The sequence below is a fragment of the Cyphomyrmex costatus genome, unplaced genomic scaffold (genome assembly GCF_001594065.2).
Source record: "Cyphomyrmex costatus isolate MS0001 unplaced genomic scaffold, Ccosl1.0 scaffold70, whole genome shotgun sequence".
NCBI lineage: Eukaryota > Metazoa > Arthropoda > Insecta > Hymenoptera > Formicidae > Cyphomyrmex > Cyphomyrmex costatus.
In genome coordinates this window covers 745,799-769,124 of record NW_017280267.1, presented here as the reverse complement: position 1 = coordinate 769,124, position 23,326 = coordinate 745,799, and the positions used below count along the sequence as shown (strand labels likewise).

At 41.0% G+C, this 23,326-nt stretch overlaps 1 protein-coding gene across 1 annotated transcript in view; it reads right to left on the bottom strand.

Moving 5' to 3' along the window:
- Positions 1–476: 476 nt before the first annotated feature.
- Positions 477–23,326, bottom strand: part of chm (lysine acetyltransferase chameau) — a 35,925-nt gene continuing 13,075 nt past the window's right edge. The window contains 4 exon segments of the mRNA XM_018548121.1: positions 477–853; positions 1,979–2,085; positions 3,325–3,471; positions 10,156–10,249. Coding sequence (XP_018403623.1) covers positions 731–853; positions 1,979–2,085; positions 3,325–3,471; positions 10,156–10,249 — 471 coding nt within the window. The 3' untranslated portion in view covers positions 477–730.

The window sequence follows — 23,326 nt, the reverse complement described above, 5'->3', positions numbered from 1 at the left end:
TTCAATTTTTAATTATATATGACTTACTGATCCTCATGATTGTGAACATTTCGTACGAATTTAATCACTGTAAAACTAACATGATTCTAAATATAAATTACGCTATCTTTTTCCGCGATAACAAAGAGAAGTAAAGAGAATACTGAAAGATGCGAGACTTAAAAATAAGACGGGCAAATATGTGAGGCGACAGCGCAGGTACAGCCGCGCGGAATACGCAATAGTCTTCGATGTCTCCGTGTCAGCGTGCATTATCGGCTCGCACCTGTCTGCTTTCGTCAGTGTCAGAGAGACGTTTCTGCGACGCTCAAAGCGCATGCAAGACTTTCCAGTCGCAATTATTGTCGGACCCTGTCGACCTCCGCTATGCGTCTTAAATACGGAGGGAGAAGCCGTTCGTTCCCGCAGCGAGCCTTAACGATATTGCCAATAGAATGAGATACTCACCGTCGTCTCCCGCATGCTTCAGGACGACGGAGGAATTCCTAGAAGGATTTTCACGGCTCTCTCCGTCATTACGTTACGGGCGTGAAATCCGTCGGTGGCGGCTTATGGCTTCCACGCGCTGCGTGAGCCGATGAGAAGGTCGGAAATGTAGATAAAGACGACGACGATGACGACGGTGATGACGACGACGAGAAGGAATGCGAGAATCGACCGTAGCACCATGAAGAGAGAAGACAGACGAGGGGAGAAGAAGGTGGCGTACTTCCAAGCTCCTGGCGAGACCTTAGTTCGAGGCGGAGGGCGTCTTGGGTGGCTGGAAGGGGTTCCATTTCAGACACTCCGGATCGATCTCTTTGTAGACGGGGCCCCGTCTCTTCACCCTCTCTTTGTAATCATCGATCACGTCCTGAAATTATTTCAACGGTCCCTTTCTTTTTTTTTATCCATGCCTCTGTTCCGGGCGACGCGACAGCTCGTAAAAGTTTTAATTGCATTGACAAGAATCAGAGGGAGTGAATCGAGGAAATGTATAATGGCGATCGGATTAATCGAATGATAATTACACTTCGCGATCGTACTCTGCTCGCACATCGGGAATAACGTTCCCCGGAACCAATGACGAATGACGCATGAAATCAGATTGTCCTTGTTGCATTATAATCACGTTAATAAATACACATTTGATATTTCCGATATTCATGGTGTTTCGTTATATCAATGAATCGTTATTCTTTGTTATCTGTATCTTCTCAGTTTGATTTGAGGTAAAAAAAACACATCGGAGTAAAATATTCCTATAAGATCGCGCGCGCATGATTATTCAGACTTTAATTTTTTAAAGACTGATTATTTAGATTTACACGATGTGCTTTTGTACTAGCAATTAGTGTAGTTTATAACAGTAAACTAAAAAATTATCAGCTAAAAAATATAATTTATTGTAAATCAGAAGTACTGATAGAACTGCACATTAGCGACAACCTCAACCATTTTTACGACTTTATATATTATCAAGATTATAACCCTGAATGATCTTAAGAAAATTTTAGCCGTCGATTGTTTATTTTAAACTGTTATTAGTAATCAAAATTAATTATTCTCTCTGATATTTTGAACAATAACACAATGTATATTTTCGCGTAGAAACTTATACACCTATATATCAAACCTCGTTTTACATTGTAAGTATATGCGTGGATGCAGAGGGTTCCATCCACTCTTTTTATAGGGATCATCGTTATCAAATATTGATTGCGTTTAACAGAAAAAACAGCTTTGCAATTGTTGTAAAATTCTTGAATGTGGTTCACACTTATATTCTTTTTATTTATCTCAACTTTTTTTATCTGTATCATTTTCTATTCGTTATCAGTATTATATATAAGTCTAAAGGGTTCTTAAAATAAAAGATAATTTATAACAAATGCCATAAATTAATTTTTGAGTTAAAACATATAATGATAAATAAGATGTCTAACATTTTTAGCTAAGACTACATATACGATGAATTACAACACAAAGAAGCGCTTACCTGTTTCTTCAGAATGATATGCTTGCCCTTCCAGTACTTCATCATACCAAGGGCCTGTAAAGTGCTGACAATATCATATGAGTCGATGGCCATTTCTTTACTGATGTCTGAAAAAAAAAATTATCGAGTTTGTTTTGTTGTCTCTTTCCCGCGCGTTCAACAACAATCTTTTCTGATCGTCTTCCTTTTTCCCGTTGGAAGTGAAAACTGTTGTTGATGGAAAAGTCTCGAAGAGACATATAATAATCCAATCTTATAGCAGAAACTTGTCCCTCTCGATACGCCATATAGCACGAGCAATAAAATTGACGAGGGCTAGTAGAAAAAAACACGATGAATAAAACATCGTGAATTTATTACTGTTTATATTTATGTATGGAAATATTTTATGTATGAAGGATATTATCAACACAAACAAAATTTTAACACACGCGTTTCGAAAAACATTTTCTTCTTTTATTAGTCTTGTTGATTAGTTACGCAAATCCGGTCTTCGAGTTTTCCACAAGTCTCTCTAGGTTAGAAATATATATTTTTTACATTCTAAACTTGAAATGTAAACTAAATAGAAGTTATCTAGAGTCGCGAGGCAAAGATTAAAATAAATAAATAATATTAAACTAAGAATATCTCATAAAATTAAAATAAATAAAAATGATATATATTTATTACATTTTCGTTGTGCACACAAATGAACCCGATTAATAGATACTGAATTCATTTAAAACTAAAAGAAATGATCATAAACTTTAATAAAGAGCTTGATGGAGTTGCAAAAATGCGGAAATGATGAATCATATATAATCTGCTGCGGTTTACAGCGGCTAGGCAGTTTATTCTGCCCTTCTTGGATACAATGATTCAACCGCTAAAACCAGTTACGTTGGGAAAACTTGACCATTGGATCAATAGCAATGCGGCATAAATCCTCTACTGACAACTCCCTTGTCTCAAGACATAACATCTATAATGAAATATATAGACTCAACAACGTCCATCGAAACCGAATTATTACAAAATATCGAAGCAGAATAATTCTTGATTAAATAGTGAAAAGTAAGGAGAGTTGACAAAGTCTCCTCTCGCCAGATGAAAACATTTTCAAGAAGTTGCTAAAGATTTTTGCTAGAGTCCCGACGAATGTAAATTTTCTCTCCACAGGAAAATTATGCTTTCAAAATTAGGCGTTGAATCAGCGGTTCAAAAGAAACCTCCCGTAAGTCGCATTACCGCACTTTTTCTCTCTCAATCCACGTATAAATATTTAAATGCCACTCCGTGATATCGGAAGTCAAAACGGACTGACGGCTGGTAGAACTGTGACGAAAGACTTCGCGCTGACTTACCTTTTACGGAGATCTCCTTGCCGCCGAAATTGCAGAGATACTGCAGTAGAACGTCTTTCCAGTAGCTGCGATACGAGATCAGGCCGAGATCCGAAAGAGGCTTCTCCGGTGAACCAATTTTCTTCTCGACTCTCGTGAGCAAGTAACCTGCGCAGCAAATTGCAAACGGGTTCGGTTTATTCAAATATTATCGCTATTTATCAAAATAAATTTATTTAAATACAAATATACATATAAGCAAAGAAGACCATACTCGATCAAAACGAGTCTTGCTTAATTATAGTTTTTACATGAATTCTACAATTTCCAGTTTAAGCACGCCGATTATTTATAAATTTTGAAACACAGAATCTCAAACTAAAGCTGAAATACGATTCTTTGATTGATTCTTTGGTACTTTTGTTATTTCAGATCATGGATTTTAACTCACCTGCTATAAAACATCATGGAAATAAGTAGATAATAAATAAATAAGTAGCTAAGTTCATTGTTTAGAAAATAACACTGTGCATTCTTATGTGTCTCAATATGTTAAATATATTCTTATAAAGGTAAATCAAATTTTATTTTTCGTTTTTTTACGAATTTTTTTTACTAAAAAGGGAGAAATATACTTATCAGATCATATTAGATACATATGTACCCAGTATGCGCGAAATGCTACTTTTTCTTAATCTTTACTACACTTGTATAAATATATTTAGAAATGTTTCCTCTTTTGAATATTATCATTAATTTTTAATTTTAGACTCAGCAAAAAACTAAAAGATATCGCAAAACTTAATAGGATATATAGGGTCCGGTTAACTCATCACAAGTTAAATTGACAAGCAATTTAATAATACTAATGTTAAAGGAGTATCTTCAAAACATTGTAAAAAATTTATTGAAAAATAAAATTTATTTATTTGATAATGCACCGCCGACTTATCGTATGTGCATCAATAAACCTCGTGCGTCAATTAACAATATTTTGAGAAAAAAAATGAGAATAATAAAATTTAAATTTAAATTTAAAAATCAACAGCGTTACTTTAACAAAATTGTAATTTCAGATAATTTCGACAATTTATACTTTAATCGGTAATAATAAAAAAATATTTCGAGGTACAACGATAGTTTTCGCAGCCGGGACTTCGTTCCGGCAGTATGATAAGCACTTCGTAAGTGAAATTTCTAAGGCATAATTGGACAACAAGATCCTATTATACACTTAAATTGAACAGACAAGTGGCGGTGGGTCCGACAGAAAGAGATCCGGTCCTGACCAGCAGTGTCCGTCTACTCCTGGTTGAACGTCCGTTCCGCCTCGTTTGTCCCAAGTATTCTGCGACGAGGCATCAAAGAAAAATGTACAGACAGTCGGGAGAGGGGAAAAGAGGGAGGGGAGGGGGGAGGAGGAAAGGAGGGGAGAGAGAAGGCACCTCGAGGCGTTTCGTGCAGCGCGGCCTGCCTGCTTCTCGCTGATGAATCGGCGAATCGTCCGTTGCGTGCCGTCCGTCTGTCCGTTCACGTCAATGGAATTATCCAAGGGACCAGTTAAAAACCCGTTTTTCAGGGAGCGACTTAAATGTCGGATCCAGATCAACCGCAACCCAGAATCCGAAGATTGATAACGCGTGCGATTTAAACGCCGACGATAGGCGCTCTTATCAGAAACAGGTGCGGGTGAAATTTATCGGAAGATGAGCTTATCGATCCAAGTATCGATCTCAGTTAGGGAGAACGTTGATTGGAGTTCTTTCGAACTTGGTCGCTTCGAAGCATAAGGTCGAAAATCGACTGAAAATTGGACTTTGTTCCAGTTAAACGTTTCTGTTAAACGACTCGGATTTCCTCGGGAGATAAAATCGGAGAGTAGAATTTATAACAGGACAGGGATTCTATTTGACATAATTCTCGTCATTTTATGTTCGCGACGTGAATCTGAAAATTATCTTCCACAAAGATTCTTGCCGGAGCGGCATGAGTCACCGAGAACGCGACGAGAAGCTACCAAGAGGAGACGGGACTGATCCACGGAATTCAAGGCTGGGATATGTAAAAGTCAATCTCGAGAGGGATGGGATTTAATGGACCCGCGCACTCGCACGTCGCTCGTTCGTTCGCGTTTTGCATGCGGATTTCGCGAACTCCGCAGCGAGTTGATAGCTGTATCTTGCATTATGTATTATATAACTGATGTCGCAGTACGCATATGACATTAGAACGTGGACGATAGATTCGCGATAGTATCGAGCGTACATCGCGTGTCGTCCACGTTAGTGTCATCGTCACATTCTCGAAATTATACCGTTCAGCAGGTTCAAAAGCTCGACGGAAAAAGCTAAAAGAAACCGGTTCACTTGTAACAAGTGATTCATTTGTTGTACGAAACCGTGTTTCTACGTTACTGCGATTATTCTTTAAATAATCATTTACATATTTACGTTTCCTTGAAATATGTATTTCATAATTGTACAGAAATCTCGAAAAAATACACCGAGAATGTCTTTCCGCCGCTTTTTAAAGTTCTTGATTCGGTCGCAGACGCGGTTTCAAGGTCACCGGTGTCTGATACGAATATATTGCGCGCTCGATCGCGCGATCTCGCACAGATCTGCGAGGACAGATTCACTCGACGCTTCTTCTTGTCTGCTCAAGAAGACGCTTTAGATCTCTTTATCCCGCAGACATGGACGGACAAGACGTGTCCCCGCGGCGTCCCCGCGGCGTCCCCGCGGCGTCCCCGGGAGTAGAACATGCCGATTCTGCGTTCACATTTCCGTTCCAGGGTGTTCCCGGCCGGCGATAGGTTCAATGACCACACCGCTCCATCTCCTCCACCTTCGTAGACCGCGGCGTATCTCCGGCAGCAGAGAGGACACTTCTATCCACCCCCTCCGCCCGCCTTCGGCACTCTGCGGCCTCACCCCGCTCTTCTTCTGCCCCCTCTCCACTTCGCTGCTGATTACTTTGGGAGGGTGGAACGCATTCATTACGCGTCCGTTCAGTTTGCTGACTTTCGGGATCGGTGTGTAGGTAGAGGATAGAGAGAGCGAGGGAGAGGGAGAGAACGTAGAATCGGCAGAGGGGAGGAAATTTGAGGATGGAAATTCGAGAAAGAGGAAAATAGTGACCGCCGGACGGTGGGAGAAAGGAAGATAGATCGGTGTGACGAGAGGGAGGGAGGAACGTCCCAGTCGCACGGGCAGGGTCGGCACAACCCGAAGGGCGCAGAGCGAACGAGGATGCGAATCGTGAAAGGTACGCGAACGATGAAATTGGGTGCTGTTGAGAGCGGTTCGTTGGCCCCGCGATCGAAGCGTCACTGACAACGAGATTTACGACTCATCAGGAATATTTATCTTCCGTGCGATTCAGTGGAATAATGATGGCACGAATCGCGATGTTTCGCGAAACGATAATGGGATTTCAACTTGATTTAGAAACGATTCGCAATTACCGATGCATCTTTACTCGAAGGTGGACGAAGCAATTTTATGTTGGTGGAACTAAGAAAAAGTATCTTGATAAGTGTCGAGCTCGGGGGATTACAGTTCGGAATTTGACTGCTTAACCTAAGCAGCTTTAAAGTATCCAAATAGATGTTGCGATATCAATGTTAAGCTTCAAGCTTTCATGCTCTTTATTCATCTAAAGTTACACTGGAGGAAAAAGATTCTCTCGTTCGTCCTGCTTTTTCTCTTGTATTCATTTACATATAAGTACTCGATAAATCTAGTAATTTTCCTCTAAATATTTCTAGTTGATCTGCTGCAAATCTGTTTTTAATCTTAATATGAGGAACGAGACAAGATAGGTTTTGTGTCGCAGCTTAGGTTATTAAATCAAGGTTTCTTTCCCTTTCTTTCCCCTCTATATTCTAACTTCTTTCTCTGGAGCGGAGACCGATCGGTCTTCGGAAGGGACATCGCGGCAACCTTGAGATAAAAAAGAAATACCACGTCAATGGGAGGACCAGTTCGTCCGTCTGCGGCGGGATAATATCGCAACGAGATGTGGTGCGTATCCGCCTTTTCCTCTTTGACGAAGGCGGAAGATACCGCACACGCCACGCCGACCCTGCCCAGTCACAGCAGTGTTACCGCCGCAGTAACCCCTCACCAATTCCCTCCCTCCCCTTCTCACCCTTTCGTTGCCCTCCCTGCCGTATGACTGGCGTATACCCTTCGTCCCTAGGTGTACGGAAAAGGGCGTCGGTGACCCTGCCAATCCTACGTAGGGATAGTGGAGCGAGGTCACGAGAGGTCATACGATTCCGAACCCTTCGGGCGCCCTGCGTTGAGCGGGGGAGACGAATCGACGGCGACAAGAGAAGGGCGAAGGGACTGAGAGGCGCGGCGGCGGTGGCGGCGGCGGCGGCGGCGGCGATGGTGGTGGTGGTGGTGGTGGCGGCGGTGGTGGTGATAGTATAGAGCAGGTACAGAGAGCCTGACTGTAGAAATCAACGTGTGCGGAGGAGCGGTTGCCCAGAAGAGGAGGACGCGCAGCGTGCGTGAAACAGGAAGCGCGGGTGTACGCGTAAACCTGTATGCGTGTCTGCACGCGTATACGCGACGTCGACGGCGGTGTGGTGGGAGCCGATCGATGCGGCGAGACGCCGGGCGTCGCACTTTCCACGCACACACAGATCACTTCGCTCTCGCGGCCGGTAGTAGTGGTGATCGATGGTGGACCTAACGCTACACAATTCATTATTACATCACTACCATCGTCCTCGTTATCAGGAACATTGACAGTATCTGTAATACTGCGGAAGAAGCGATATCGATATTTATACTCTTATGCTGGTCGACATAGATTAAGTTTGATTTAAGCGCTCACGAACTGTAAATTTCATTCTATTATCTTTCTTCGTATACGTAATAAAGATAAAGCGAAGCTTATAGCACGTGAGCGCCCAAATCGAATGTAACTATCGACTTTACGAAATTAGGAAACCTCTCTTGTGATATTTATATATACCTATATATATTAGGTAATACTGCGTATATACTAATATAAATATTAGGTATAATATTGAAACTGAGTTTCATTAATCGATTGACAAATGTTGAAAATATAATAATTTATGCAATAACGACGAAAAGTAGGGAATATCGCGAGGAACGATATTATAGAGAGATCAAAAACAATAAATTAGAATAATGAAAAAATATCCGAATAAACTTTAGAAATATTGAAATTTTGTTTACAAAACCGTTTATATACACTTTTATTTAGCGATTTTAGATACCTATTGTAATTCAATGCTTAAGCAATTCTTCGCCCTGTAGTTTTTTGTCGAGTAATATTGCCGGATCTATTTGAGCGAGACGAGACTCGATATCTCGCGTAGGGGTGCGCTGGCTCGTAGCGCCAGCCTGGTACAGTCGAAATACAGCCGGTGGCGGAGTCGATGGCACCGACACTGGATGCAGAAGGGAGAAGGGGATAGACAGAAAGAAGAGTCGAGGGGAGCGGGGGGGGGAGGGAGAGAGAGAGAGAGAAGAGGGAGGGAGGGTGCTGTCTCGCGCGCTCGCGGAAAAGCCGGCGGGGTTGTGAAACCAGCCCTTCCTTCCTTTCGCCTCACCCCCGTCGACCAACCGACACACCACGGCAGCACAGTACGTCGACCCTCGACCAACCAACTCTTGACACACCCCTCTACCCCTCATACTACTATCAGTGTAGTAGCGCCGCGATGCCCGCTCCCGACGCCACCGACACTCGCTCGGCATCAATGAAAATGACGTCACGGCAAAAAGCCCCGCGTTTAATTATCAAAGCTATGCGTCTCGCGTCGCGCTCGCGCACACGCGTGTGCGTGCGTGCGTGCGCGCGTGTGTCGACGGCGACGCGGCGGCGGCGACGACCGTCGACGAGAAATCGCCGCGCATCGGGTTCGTCATGAAATTGGCACGTGAAACGAACGACAGGGAAAGAAAGCCACGCGATCGCGCATTCCGCGACGCATTTAAGCATCAAGCGTGCTCGCGCGCTCGTTGATAATGTCGATTGCAATCTAGGATGAGAGTACATGTTCACAATCCGTTCAAATCGAGCGTTTCAGCAACAAGAATCACAACAGATGATGCTTGACATTCGTCAATTTTTGACTATGTAATTCGTTTGTGGCTGAAATGGCTCGAGCGGCTCGCGAAAATGTACTTTAACGGAAGTTTTAAAAGATGAAAAACGGATAAGAGCGTAATAAATAATAAGAAACGCTTTGAATTCACAGCGAATTTACAGACATATAGTCGCTTTATCAGCTCTCCAGAGCACATAATCTATCAACAACAGTGATGATTCATTCAAATGACCATACTGATTCATAGCAAAAATTTGAAACACAGCTCTTCGTCGCCGTCGCAGAATGTGTGCGTAATAATTTCGTAATACAACTGACTTTCATCTCCAATTAAACGAATCGTTAGAAAGATTGCATCATGTAGGAGAATACTTAAAATAATTGTGAACATGGCACATTCGAGAGTGAATGTAATGTCAGAAATGGTCAAGTTGTAGGAAAATATAGGACAAAGAATAGTAATACAGAATATATAAATAACTAGAATAATTACATACACGAGAAATAGTGAAGCACTCTCGTGATGTGGCATGCCAAGTGCCAAGATTGAAAATAAAAGATTTCGGAATCTTAGTAGGCTCTATCAATTTTTCGTCTGTCCTAATTATTTCCCGTTAACATCTTAAATTCCACAAAATGAGCAAAAACAATACTAAAATAGACGAATGAGCCTTGTATTGTATTAATTAAATATCAGTTTATATTGATGTATCAATTTATCTTAGCACTGAGACACTGCCTTCTGTTATACTTACTGAAGTCAATGAGCAGCCGGCCATAGCCTTGTCTCTGGTAAGGCGGTAGCGTTAAAATACAGGACACGTTGTAATTCAGGAAGGAGTTCTTCTCCTGTAACACACAAACGTTAAAAGTTTCGATTAGAGAATACATATGAGAAAGATGGAAGTCTTGTTAATGCATCACCTCCAAGATTTTTACAAATTAATGACTGTTATCATGTGGAATATAATCATTATTTTTTTTACCTGAACTTTTATTAACGGAGCGCGATTCTATCTCACGCTACATGGGCAGAGATAAAGTTGTAAGTGCATTCGGTATTAAAGGCATGAGAGAGGGAGATATATATATATATATATAAATTTCGCTCATGAGCGCGAGTACAACAAACGCGTTCTACAAAAGTTCAACGGCAATGCATCGCAACGAGGAAGATAAGGGTGTACATTCATAATAATATATTTAGAATAGAATTTATACTCTCTGTATCACATTTAAAATTTAAGATTATTAAATTCTTTAAGCAATAATATTATATAATAGTCTTTTAAAAAAAGACTATTGTTGCTGTATAGGAAACAATGATTGCATTAAATAGAATATATGTATTATAAAGTCATTTTGAATTAAAAATAATTTTTGTTTCTGTGCATATTGCAACACTATCTCTTGCAAGATCAAGCGTCTACTGAAGATACAATTACTGCTCCGTTTAACAATCTAAATATTTGCTAAACATACGTACACATGTAAATTAGGTTCAGTCTAAAATATCTTTTTCAGCTCGTTGTTAGTTCTACAAACTCGGTATTACTCATTCAGATAATCCGAGATCCGCTGAATACTTATACTACTAATATACACTATAAAATTTTTATATCAAGCAATATATTATATTTAACTTTAGGTGATAGTTATACGAATCAAAAGCAAGCGAATTTTTTTTAATTTTATGCAATCTTTTTGTGAAATAAACACACATGGGCTTTTATTTCTACGTACTTTAATTCTGTAAAAACATTTTTGCAATCCATGAAATCAGTTCCGTAAAGTATATCGCGCGAGTCCACGGTACGAGAATATACATATACCTCATTGAGTGCAAGACGAAAGGAAGTATTATAGAATCGTAGTTATTTCTTGGGAATGAATTCGGATGGAGCCAACTGCAGTTGAATTACTCAACGTGCGGTTTCCGCAAAATTAAGAGTCATCGCGCACCTGGCGCGGCCTTCTTGCTTTCTCTCTCTTGTGCGAAGATTCATGCAAACTCGCACAAGAGCGAGGGCTCTCCCGTGAAAGAAAAAGTTAACGGGTCGACGATTAAGACTCAACTTTTTAATGCCTCGCGCGCAGTGACGCAGCAACGCGACACGACTCTTTTTCCGGCATGAGGTCGATTCGCTCGTTCGTTACATCCCGCAGATCCTTAAATGCCTCGACACACGAGACACTCGCTCGAATGGATGATCTCGATGGTATTCGAACACCCGGTATTTCCGGCCGTGCGGCGGCCGTGCTGTTGCTAACTGCCAAGGCAGCAACGGTCCGAAGGACACGACCCGCGATCGATGTGTGCGTGCACATGCCGGCCCACGTGTGCGTATCGGCGTGTTAACTCGGCGAAGTAGAAGACGAAGAAGAGAGGAACAAAATAGGGATAGACGTGCAGAGAGAGAGAGAGAGAAACACGTTCCACATGAAAAGAGGAAAGAGCGATAGGAAGGAGAACTTTGGGCCCCGAGAGAACAACCGTCCCGAGGGGTCCGTCTGCGTCAGAAGGATAAGGGGGGGAGACAAACCACTCAGAACTAAAGAAAAAAAGAATAAAGATGGTTTTTCTTCAGAAAGTATATTTTCAAACAGGAATATCGCTATGATACAATGCCCGAAACTTATCAACAATATACAATGTATCAGCAATGTACGATATCTGGAAACTGAACAGAGTACCGGAGTTGAGGAACGCGAACGGTATAGAGAAAGTATAGTGATTTAGTGTAGGAGGGCGACTACTTGTCTCGACGGCCGGTCGTCCGAGTTAAGTGAGACAAATCGACGGGAATGGAAATGAGTCAGCGAACGAGTGCCCGAGCCCGAGTCGTCCTCGTCGAGTTTATTCATTCGTCGTTCTTATACGAAGAACGTAAAAATGTTTCAGGAACCATCGATCTCGAACGCACCGACGTTACTTTCGTTGCACCGTCGAAGTTTAGAAATTCTTGCGAAACTCGTGTAACATCGTACTTCACCGTTCTCGTTCGCGATCGAATCGAAAATTTTTATCTCGATTTCAATCGTAGCACTAGTCAGACCTGTTTTGGTTACACCAACAAGAAATACAGGTGAAACAAAAAATCTAATCGTATAAATCAGAATTCAAGTTAAAATAATTAAATTTTTAATTATCTCGAGTTGAGTCTACCGATTCCAATGAATACACCAACTCTTTTTTAGTGCAATAGGGCTAAACAAGATCCATTGGGTCCTATTATAGCGGATTAAAAAACACTTTGTTGGTCTCGCGAAAAGTGTAGGCAGATCTCGAAGAAAGAGAACAGAAAACGAAGAGAAACGAGAGAGGCAGAGAGGGAATCTGGGGCCGGCGACGTCCTTGGGTCCGGTAGTCTCCGCGTTGCTCAGGGCCGTCTCGATGTCCCCACTGGCACCATCACGGAGGAGGCCATGTACTTTTCCTCCTCCTATTCTCTCTCTTTCTTCCCTTCCGTCGGTCGCTCGTCTCGTTTCCTCGTCGTCCGGTCCGCCCCTGCATGATGTCGCGTGAAGACGACCGGAGCACTTTGTCAGCTTGTTCGAAATCGATCGGCGATGACAAACGACGAGATTCGGATTAACGTGGAAGTCATGTATTTTCCGGTGCCGCGGGAGACGCAAACTTTAATATTACTTCGATGTTTCACGTTTGCACTCTAATTTGATTTTCATAATTACTCTGCGTTACATTTCTTTACTTCCAGTAAATCACACTGGAAGGTTTTCTTCGTCGTTGTACTGGACTGCGCTAAACATCTCTTTCTCGCTCTTTTGCCAAATTTCAATCAATAATACTATAGCGCGGAAAAATACTTGCCTACACTTTCTTGTATTAGGTTGTTCGGAAAATTCATTTCAATTTTCTATTTCAAAATTGTATATACGCAACATCTTCGTAAAAAATGAATGAAATTTAAAAAAGGATTTTAAAATTTAAAATCTACTTTCGAAAGGTTCAAATACATATTTTTTGAGTTTCTGTAAGTTGACCATTTTTACATATTAAAAAAAAATACGAGCTAAAAAAGATGAAAAAATTTCTTTTCATTATATTAAGTCTAACATTTAGAAAATTAGGATAGAGGAGGTTGAAATTCACAATGTCTTTCTTCATTCATAATAATTCAACTACAATTCAGAAAGACCTTTGGTTTAGATCGATCTCTCGTTATTGCACTATGATTGTTGCCACAGCACAGTCCCCGCAATTTACCGCTTACGGTGCATCGAACGCTTATTCCATTTCGTTGCAATATGCACGCGTTAATGATTATATCCGCGCAGAATTCTGACTCGTGCATCGATAATCACGACACGGTCCTCATGGGCAGTTCTGATGTAGAAAGAAAATGCAGTTCTCTCGACCGAGGAGGCAAAGTACAGTTTCTTTCGTGGATATATAGTTCGCCGGAATCGATACTGGCATTTCTCTCTCTCTCTCTCTCTCTCTCCCCCCTCCTCTTTCCTTCTCGTGTCTCCCTTCATCTCCGGAACACGGCAAGGTGGCGCATAGACTAACGATCGCGAGCTGCAGCCACGGCCCGTCGCGCTCTATGTGCGAGAGAGGAATAAAACAGATCAATGATCGTAACAATATACGTACATACGTCTCTCAGCGACCAACCGCACCATCTGCGCCGTGGAAATAATACAGCGCGCGCGTGCACATGCTAGCACGGCAGGCACAAGTGTGCGAACACGTATACAAGTGTGTGTATATGTACATACACGCGCCTTTCTGGATCTCTCGATTAGCTTAGCCAGCCTCCTAACGAGAGGTCCGAATAGTTTCATCAAAGATCCACGGCGCGCAAACTCACGCTACGTGATCGAACAGCACAAACCGTAACGATTCAATTTCGAGCTGGAGCAACAAAAGAGGGCGAGGCACAGCGCAGGAAGATAGAGGAAACGAGAGCTCGTACAGAACGAGAAACGGTGAGATTCACACAAAATCGTGGTCGAAAAGTGTGGAAACAACGATACGAAATAATAATGAAGTAGAAATAAAAATAAAAGTCGAGTGAGGCATGATGAGAAAATGCGGGACAATAAAAAACAGAAATCTGATTTCGAATAATACACGCCAGTGAAATCATCACGGGATTTTGGAAGTTTAAATTATCAAAGGGAGAGAAATAACCACAACAGAAATGGCTTCAATATAAATGATGTATATAATGGAAATAATAATAATAAAGGCAACAAAAGTAGGGCGCGGAAATTGGCGCACAAAAATAAGGTAATAATAAATTGAAAAGTCGATTTAATATAATACATTTAAAGTTTCTCATGTTTATAACGTATTACAGCTAGTTTCGAGTTTTTTTTTTTTCAGAAAGAGCATAGAATTAATGATATTAAAAGAGAGATCTGAGGTTCGATTATTATTTATCTCGATTTCCTTTTGTAATTTTTGTTTTCAATAATATCTACAATAAATGTCAACGTTCTACAAATATCTTTGATTTAAAATGTGTAATTTACAGAGAGAGAGATAAATAAAATAAATATTTATCTCCTTTCTCTAAAACTTACTAAAAAATTCTAACAAAAGACAAATCAATAATTGCCAAATAACTATTGTAGAAACGATTCGCTATTCGATTATCCGAAACAATTTACGTCAACTAACAAGATAAGTAAATAAATATTATGTGTGTCTCCTTCTCCGACAATTTTTTTAAAAATCCAACGAAAACCTAAGTAATTGCGAGATGATCAGAAATTGGTCAGATTTGCGATCTCCAGTCGAGAAATCAGCATAGAACAAAACCAAAATTTAGGATCTAATACTGCAGACTAGTAATTCCGAAATTCCACTGTTCCGACTTATTTTCTATTTGGATCCCAGTGTTGCTCTCATATGGTTGTACATACTTCCGCATCGATCGGCGACTGATTTTTAAATTACGAGGTTGTATGGAAATAATTGCGCACACGGTGCGAGAACGTTTCAATGAGAGAACCGTCGTGCCTCGGGAACGCGCGACGCATGTCGATGGTATTTCAACTCGGTTATATGTACCCGCACACAATTCACAGTTCTCGGAGTGAGATAGCGAGTGGGCGTTAAATTAACGGCGAGTGTTCTTTTTCGATCAATAAAGCGCGTAGACGGACGGTTCTCGTTAGCGTCATTGAAGATCCCCGCGGCCGATTGATTTCTATGAACTCTCGCAATCTCGGAACGGATACGCGAGACTCGAATTTAATCTGTCCCTTATAGTTCTGTTGACCCTGATCTGTTTTATATCGTGGCCATTTCCCGCAGCATACTAGAGAGTCATTAGAAAGAATGCAAAAAATATTCTAGTTAAACCAACAAAATTGGCATTTTGTTCAATTTCTCCTATTTTTGTTGATTTAATCAAAACCAAATATTCTTCCTAGCAAAGACATCGTGTAAATCGTGCTCGAGCGTTGAGAGCCTAACTAGATCTGGTAGATTCAATCGTAAAAATACGGACAAACATTTACAGTTAAATCCATCAAACGTTTCTTATGGACTATAACTAGAGAAATTCAATTACGATAATCAGAATTCTGCAGATTAATATGATTAGAATGCATTTTATTCGTATCTCTCGTTGGAGAACATTTTTCTCACAATCAATATAGTTACACCAACGTTGCTTAAAACCCATAAATTTGAACGAGCCATTTCCCTTTTCCGTCTAAATGTAAGACATATGACTACGCATGACGTTCGCTAAAAGGGACATTGCGGATCGGTCCGCGTCATCGTCACAAAACGCTTGCAAACGATCCTCTCGGCTGACGTGACTCATCTCGGGTGAATTCACTGCCTGAACGCTCGAGGAATGCAGAGGGCAGAGACGTTCGATGACGATGACGACGACGATGTGGCGTTGGTCGAAAAAGGCTTGCAATCGGTCAGTATCCTTTCCTGCATATCGCTGTGTCGTAAAACGCGCACCGATGGATAAACGGTCGACGCACGTGCAACAGCAAGGAGGAAAGAAAGAAAAAACTGAGGGAGGGGGTGGGTGGGAAAGAGAGGGAGAGAGAGAACTATTGGAACGTGAATCAGCAAGGCGCATTTGTCGTATTTACACACACACACACACACACACAAAATCTCCTTTGTCTCTCTCATTGTCGCTCGTAAACGCATCGGCGATGACGGCGACGGTGACGACGATGGTGTGCCATACGACGCGTAGGTGAACGATTGCGAACATCTGCGAGAGAAGAAGAGAGGATAGCAATCGCGAGAAAGAGTACACTCGCGCGGATAAATCAAATCAAATAATTATCTCTCTCTCTCTCTCTCTCTCTCTCTCTCCCCCCCCTCCCTCCCTCCATCTCCCTCGCTCCCCCTTTCTATCTCCTCTAAGAATTAGTTTACAAGCCCCCCTCCCTATTTGAGAGGCCCTCCGATATCCACCGACGAAAAACAATTAATCAGAATTCTAGCCCTGTATATCTGAACGGAGAAGCAGTATAGAGAGCCTAATCACGTCTTGGAAGTTTGTATCCATTTGTATCCATCATACGAGGTGTTCCATTTTATACAGTACATTAAGATTGCTCGAAAACTATGGTAGAAACGGAAAAATGTTTCAAACAAAAGTTGTATGGTTCGGAGAAGGACACAAGAAGATACCATTGATTTGGGTGGCGTCGTTAAGGTCATATACATGGTAAAAAATATTTTGTATTTGTGTTGAAAAGCCGGTCTTTTCAAATCCTTATTAAGAATACAAGTCCTTATCAAAAAAATTTTGTGTTGAATTTTTTTATAAATTGAATATTAATTTAACATAATATGCTGTTATTTAAATATGTTGTGTTAAATTGATATTTTCAATGTCTCTAAATGTACAAATGACACAATTTATCAGTAAGAGTGAACAAATAACTGGAAAATAATGTATTTTTAGACGTACACCCGAATATAAATGAATGAAATACGTGTCAGTTTAATGTATCATAAATGTTAAATTAACACATTTTATATTCGTTTGGCTTACAATTATAGAATTCACACTTTAAATATATTTTAATACTTCTTATTCATTTATAAACTTATAAATTGTATTTTAAGATTAAGAAATGTTGAAAATTAATTTAAGAGAATAGAATTTAAAAATAACACAAAACAACTAATTAATTTTTGGCTTCGTATATCATCATAGATATTGTAATATCAATAAAATCATTAATATTTTTCACTGTGTACAATAAAAAAAAAACATTACTGGATATTGGCGTTAGTTATGTGCGTCCATCGAGACCATCCAGTAATATCTTTTTACAGAGCATCAAATCACACGACCAAGTTTTTCCACGATGCTCCGCGTCTCCTTTCTTTATTTTCAATCCGCGAACTTTTTCTTCCAGGACGCTTGTCCCCGAAGGATATAATAAATGACGCGTTTCCTACATTTCTCTCCCTCAGTTCATATCTCACGCACAATAGCGCGCTCTCGTATTGTTGCGGGAGGTGTTTATGGAGCGTGTAAGGTGGTCGCGCGACGCCGACTCGCAACGACCAGAATTTTCGCGGTGCCACTTATGTATTTATAGTACCAGTTGTGCCGTCGCGTCGCGTCGTTCTGTCATTGGGCTTAGGAGACCGGTCGTGAGATCTACTTAACAGAGCACAGAGACGGCATAAATTTCCACTTCGAGAATTGGATATTTATGCGGTGGATTTGCGCGCGCGTGAATGGAAATTAACTCTGGAGCACCGCTCCGATTTTTTCTTCGATCAAATCTTAATGATCTCTAACATTCGTTTTAATTTCCTGTAATCTTCTAATAATAAGTATGCAATTTTTCAATTGATGTATGACGTCTCCGTATATTTTTTCTCCTGCTCTTGACGAAAGGTCGATACACACGGCCAAAAGTAGAACTTCGTAGCAGCCGATTGCTAATGAAATTGAACGTACTCGACCAAGCGGAACGACAGATAAAAAATTCATCGAATACTCTCCTGAGGGATAGCAACCTGTTATCGACACGGTCAAATTTTTGCTGCTGCAATTGCAAACGTATTAGATTAATAAAACCTTTTCATAACATTATAGCGATTCTGTGTGTGGGTGTGTGTGCACTTAAATACTTTATATTTATCTTATCTATGAGTTTAACAACAGAATTTACTCTACATCCATGATGAATCTAGTTTTTCGTTTCCATTTTCTCCTCTCATAATTTTAGTGATATTAATGAAAAATATATATATTCATAAAAATTCTAACATGAGTACGAATATATTTTCGCGCACTGAGAGAAATGTTTGGTACGTATATAACCATTTATTTTGTTGATACGTGAATAACAAATATTTTTTCATTTAAAAATTGTGTTGTAAAAATTTTTTAATGAAAAAGTAAGAAAGTATTTGTTAGTCACATGTCAACAAAATAAATGGTTGTACTGAAATGTTTCTCTCAGTGCGCATTATCTACAGAGAAAAAACAATTTTGTTACGATATCTAAAAATTTAACTAGATACAAATCCAAAAATAATATTGGAGTATCAAAATAACGTTGTAGAATGCTTAAAGTGTTGACTAGAATGTCAAAACATTTTACAGCATTGTTCATCATGCTTGACTTTTCTTAATACATCATTATTTTGATGAACCGGCAAAATTATTGTCAGATCTGTTACTTACATTTTTGATACTCTAGCAAAACCTGTCCATGCAGATTTATATAAAATTTTCTCGAGCATAGAATGTTGTTAATCAGTCTTGTATTCCGAATTCAGTTTTCTCATTAATTTTTCGCATATTAATTGTCAATTGTTTTTTCACGTCAGGAAATATTTACGCAGAGATGACAGAATTTACTTAATATTTAAGAATTAGCATTAGTCGATTGACGACAAAGACTAAAATATGTATAAGTTTTTGACTTTCCACGGAATAACCGTTAAAGTGTCAGTTGCGGGAAATGCGAGTCCGAGAATTAAATAATGTGCGAGAATTAGATAGCATATGTATGAATTATCACGAATCGCTTGATCATGCGCGAAGGGAGGCGGTGTGATCGTGGCTTAATGGCCGTGCAACCTCCTCGCGACAGTCACTTCTATATTTAGATGCACCGAGTTTCTTCCTCCACTTTCTTTATGCTGAACAAAGCGTTCCTGTTAACACACAGGGTGTACGTGAAGTCTTATCGCGGGCGTTTCCCATGTTAACTGCACGTTTAAGCCGATGAGTTATCATCGACGTCATCGAGAGGTATCGAGAGCTTCTCTTTCTGCGAATTGTGACGAACTACATCACGTTACGCATTAACGTATCATGTTTGCACTCGTCGATTGAACTATGACACCGTGTAGAGCAAAACTATTCGGCACGTGGCTTCTCAAGCACATTGAAGTTCAATTAATCTCACAATGATATTGTTTGCAGAAACATACGTGAACGAATTAGTAGCTCTAACGCTTCTAACGTTCTCATCACTGCGAAGAAATTACTTTACGAATTTGGCTTCTGGTAGCAAGGCTAGGAAACATCACGAAGCTTGCAAGGATACATAATATACGGTAAATTTTGTCGAGAGAAGAATTCTTTCGTAAAGCTCAGCGATTTGAAGAATACGTCCTGAAAATTTTCATGCTCAATGTGTGCACACAATGGATCGTTTACAGACGGTGACCATTGGATTTCAAAAAAGGTACGGTCCACTATGGCTTTGGTTTATTCGTCCGTCACACATCCTCATCCAAATCCGAGCTGAATCATTATTACCTGATACTCCTTCGTCCGGTCTGTAGAAATAGAGGACCGATTAATTATTGCCGTTTCATTCTCTTTGTCTCTCGCTGTTAAAGCGAACTACGTTGATTCCTTCAACGTGTTGTGAGAGGGTGGTATACGAATAGAAAAAGAAAATAAGAACATAAAAATAAAAATGCAACCGACAACTCGAGCAAGTGTAAGAAGTATACATATACATCTTCCGACTTCCCCTTCTTCTTCTTTCTCTTTTGAAACACCTTATAGACGGCGACCATCGATCCGACGGTCCATTCGAAAAAAAAAAAAGAACCGGAAAAAACCACTCAAGTTCGCTCGATCTGAACTACCGCGAGATGGTGCTCTTAGCCGCATTCCCCTTCTCCCAAACTTTTGGCAAGTTTTAATAATGTACGCACTCGACGACATCCAAGAGTAAAATGGCGAAAGATAGATCCCGAATAATTGCTTACTCGATCGAATTTATTGTTGCACGAAAGAAATAAACACGCTAACAAATGTATACATGGTGAGGTCTATACGAGTACAAACTTTGTTATGTTATGTTTTATATTTCTTGATAAGATTTCAAATTTTGATCTCGTTTACTATGTTTTATAATGTGTATTCCAAAAATATTTATATATTTATAATATTTAACATTTAATATCCGCGGAAACTTACCGGCCACACATTACCGGGAGACGACTCAAGATTAATAACTGATCATTGACGCAGTTTGGCATCCATTAGTTCAGCAGACGAACCTTTCACCGCTGTTGACGCGTGGGCGTTTAACTCCATTGACGCACGATTTACGTACACACGTTATGAACGTCACAAAAAAACGAGTGCACGTGAGCTTTTTTTCTATGGAGATGAAAAAAATGGGACGGGATACCCATGAGTTTCTCGCGTCGTTATCTCGTAATCATCAACGTAAACGTTCAGATCAGCAACTGGAGAGAGAAAATGCAAATCAAGATTCTCATCGACTCTAGTCGATTAGAGTTGCCGTTGAAACCGCGATAAGTATGCCACCATAGACTTCTTTATCCACGAGAGAAGAGAAGCTCAAAGAAGCTCAGAAACGGGAGAGAGGAGGGAGAGATCGCGGGAACACTCTTGTGAATGTACATTCGGCGGGATTTGGTCGCACGAACAGCAGTACTGTCTGGCATCGATCGACCCCAGTCTCGGGGCGAGGTTTTGCGCGGTTAAGAGAGACTGAGAGATCAAGAGAGAATGAGCGAGATAGCGCGAGAGGAAGAACGCGGGGGCGGATAAGGGAATAGGGGACAGCTAGAGAGTTGAACGGATGGTAGGATGGCGGCGGAGGGCGAGCCTACCCCAACTCTTCTCGCCGAAGCGAGGCGCGTATAGTATCGACGATCTCTACTACTACTACACTCTCTGACAGTACTACCCTACGTCATCCCTCCTTAGTATCCCTTATCCCTGCCTGCCTGTCTGCAATTCCCAGCAGCCACCCTTAGCCGTCTTCTCGCCCTCTCGTTCTCGGGCCACCGTCTGCGGGATATTTTTAAGGAAAATTGCCCGACCCTCGTGTCCTTCGTCCTTCTCACCCTCGTACCCCGCCCGCCCGTCTGCCCGGCTCGTCTCGTCTACCACCGCCGTCTCTCTTTCATCCTTTTCGCTTCCTCCCTTTTGCGGTGGTCCTGTGCGCGACCCCTCTCCCGCGCCGATCCTTTTCTTCCGTCCACCCGGGAACTCTCTCCGTCTGCATGCTCTTCCTTCGAGCCTCAGGAGCTCTCGTCTCCTGGAAGATCCCCCTGTCGGGCTCCTCTTTCCTCCCCCGCGCTGATCGCCGCCCCTTCCGAGTTCTCCATCCCCGAGGATTTGCTCGGAGAGCTTCTCGAAGAATTCTCGACATTTTGCTTCTTTGTGACTCCGTCCGTTGGATTATGAAATTGCGAAAAGGGATATTTCCGATCACTGCGATCGATCTTTTTGTTAGGCTGATGCAATCGTCCGTGCGACCCAGAATAAAAGAGAAATTTCAACTATTTTAAAACCCACTCGAGCTACACAGAGTGCATTGATCCAAATTAGAGGTAAAATGATGAATCTAAATTGTAAAAAGTAATTTTCATCGTACTTTTATCGGTCGTCTTCCAGCCAAAACCCGGCAAAAAAATCAGAGACAGACCCCGAGGTTCACTGTTATCCTGTCTCGCCTATCCTCCCTGGCCCAGCATAAAGCACGAGTATAAATGCCTGACCGAGACGGATTCCCGTCTGTGTATTTATTATATTATATACGCCGGAAGGAGTTTTCTCTCATCGGACCCTTCACAGGTCCACACTGCTTTCGTGAAGGGCGTAGGTACAACGGTCCGACTGCTCTCTCTCTCTTTCTCCCTCCCTCTTAATCTTCTCTCGTCTTCTTCATCGTTCACTTTTCTCTTCCTTTCTTGTCCTTTTGCGCTCTCCTTCTCACTCCACTGCTCTCTATGCATTATTCAAAATATATAACGCGCGGAGCCGGCCGTGACGGGCTAACTGGCGCACCGCCGGAAGTTAGGCAAATGAGCCCTGAGCGACCGTGGATCGTCGCGTTTCCACGGAAACCGCGTCCACCGATTTTTCACGCCCTTTCTCGCCTAAAGTGGAAACATCCTGTTGGTGTTTTATCTCGCGACTTCCACACCGTACACGAATACCAGATAATCTTGTGACTACTGGAGTCCTGATTGGTTGGGAAGAGCAATAGATCTAAGATTTTCAGTGTAAATTTACATTCGTTTCTTGCTCTGTTGCATGGTAATTATTATTTATATATTGTATTTTTCCGTAAAATCTCTATCAAAGTCTTCAAATTCAAGGATGAAACTGCTACGAGGATTTTGTGATGAAAACTAAAATTTCAAGTAGGTGATCAATCAAAAACTTTCGTTATTGATGTGCACTTTCATTTAATAATTATATTGGAATGATATTACTGCGTGATAGAGAGAGATTATATCGGAATAAATAAGCAGCGAAGGAGTAATTAATTTATAACTCTAATCTGAGATCAAAGTTTGGCTACACAGTTTGCGATGTATCGACAACGCTTTTATTTGACGCTTATTTTGTTCCGCTATCGTCAACCATATCTGGACGAGGATTGAATTTCACCAAACTCCCATGTCGAAAAGAGTATCCATTTTCCTCTCCCTCT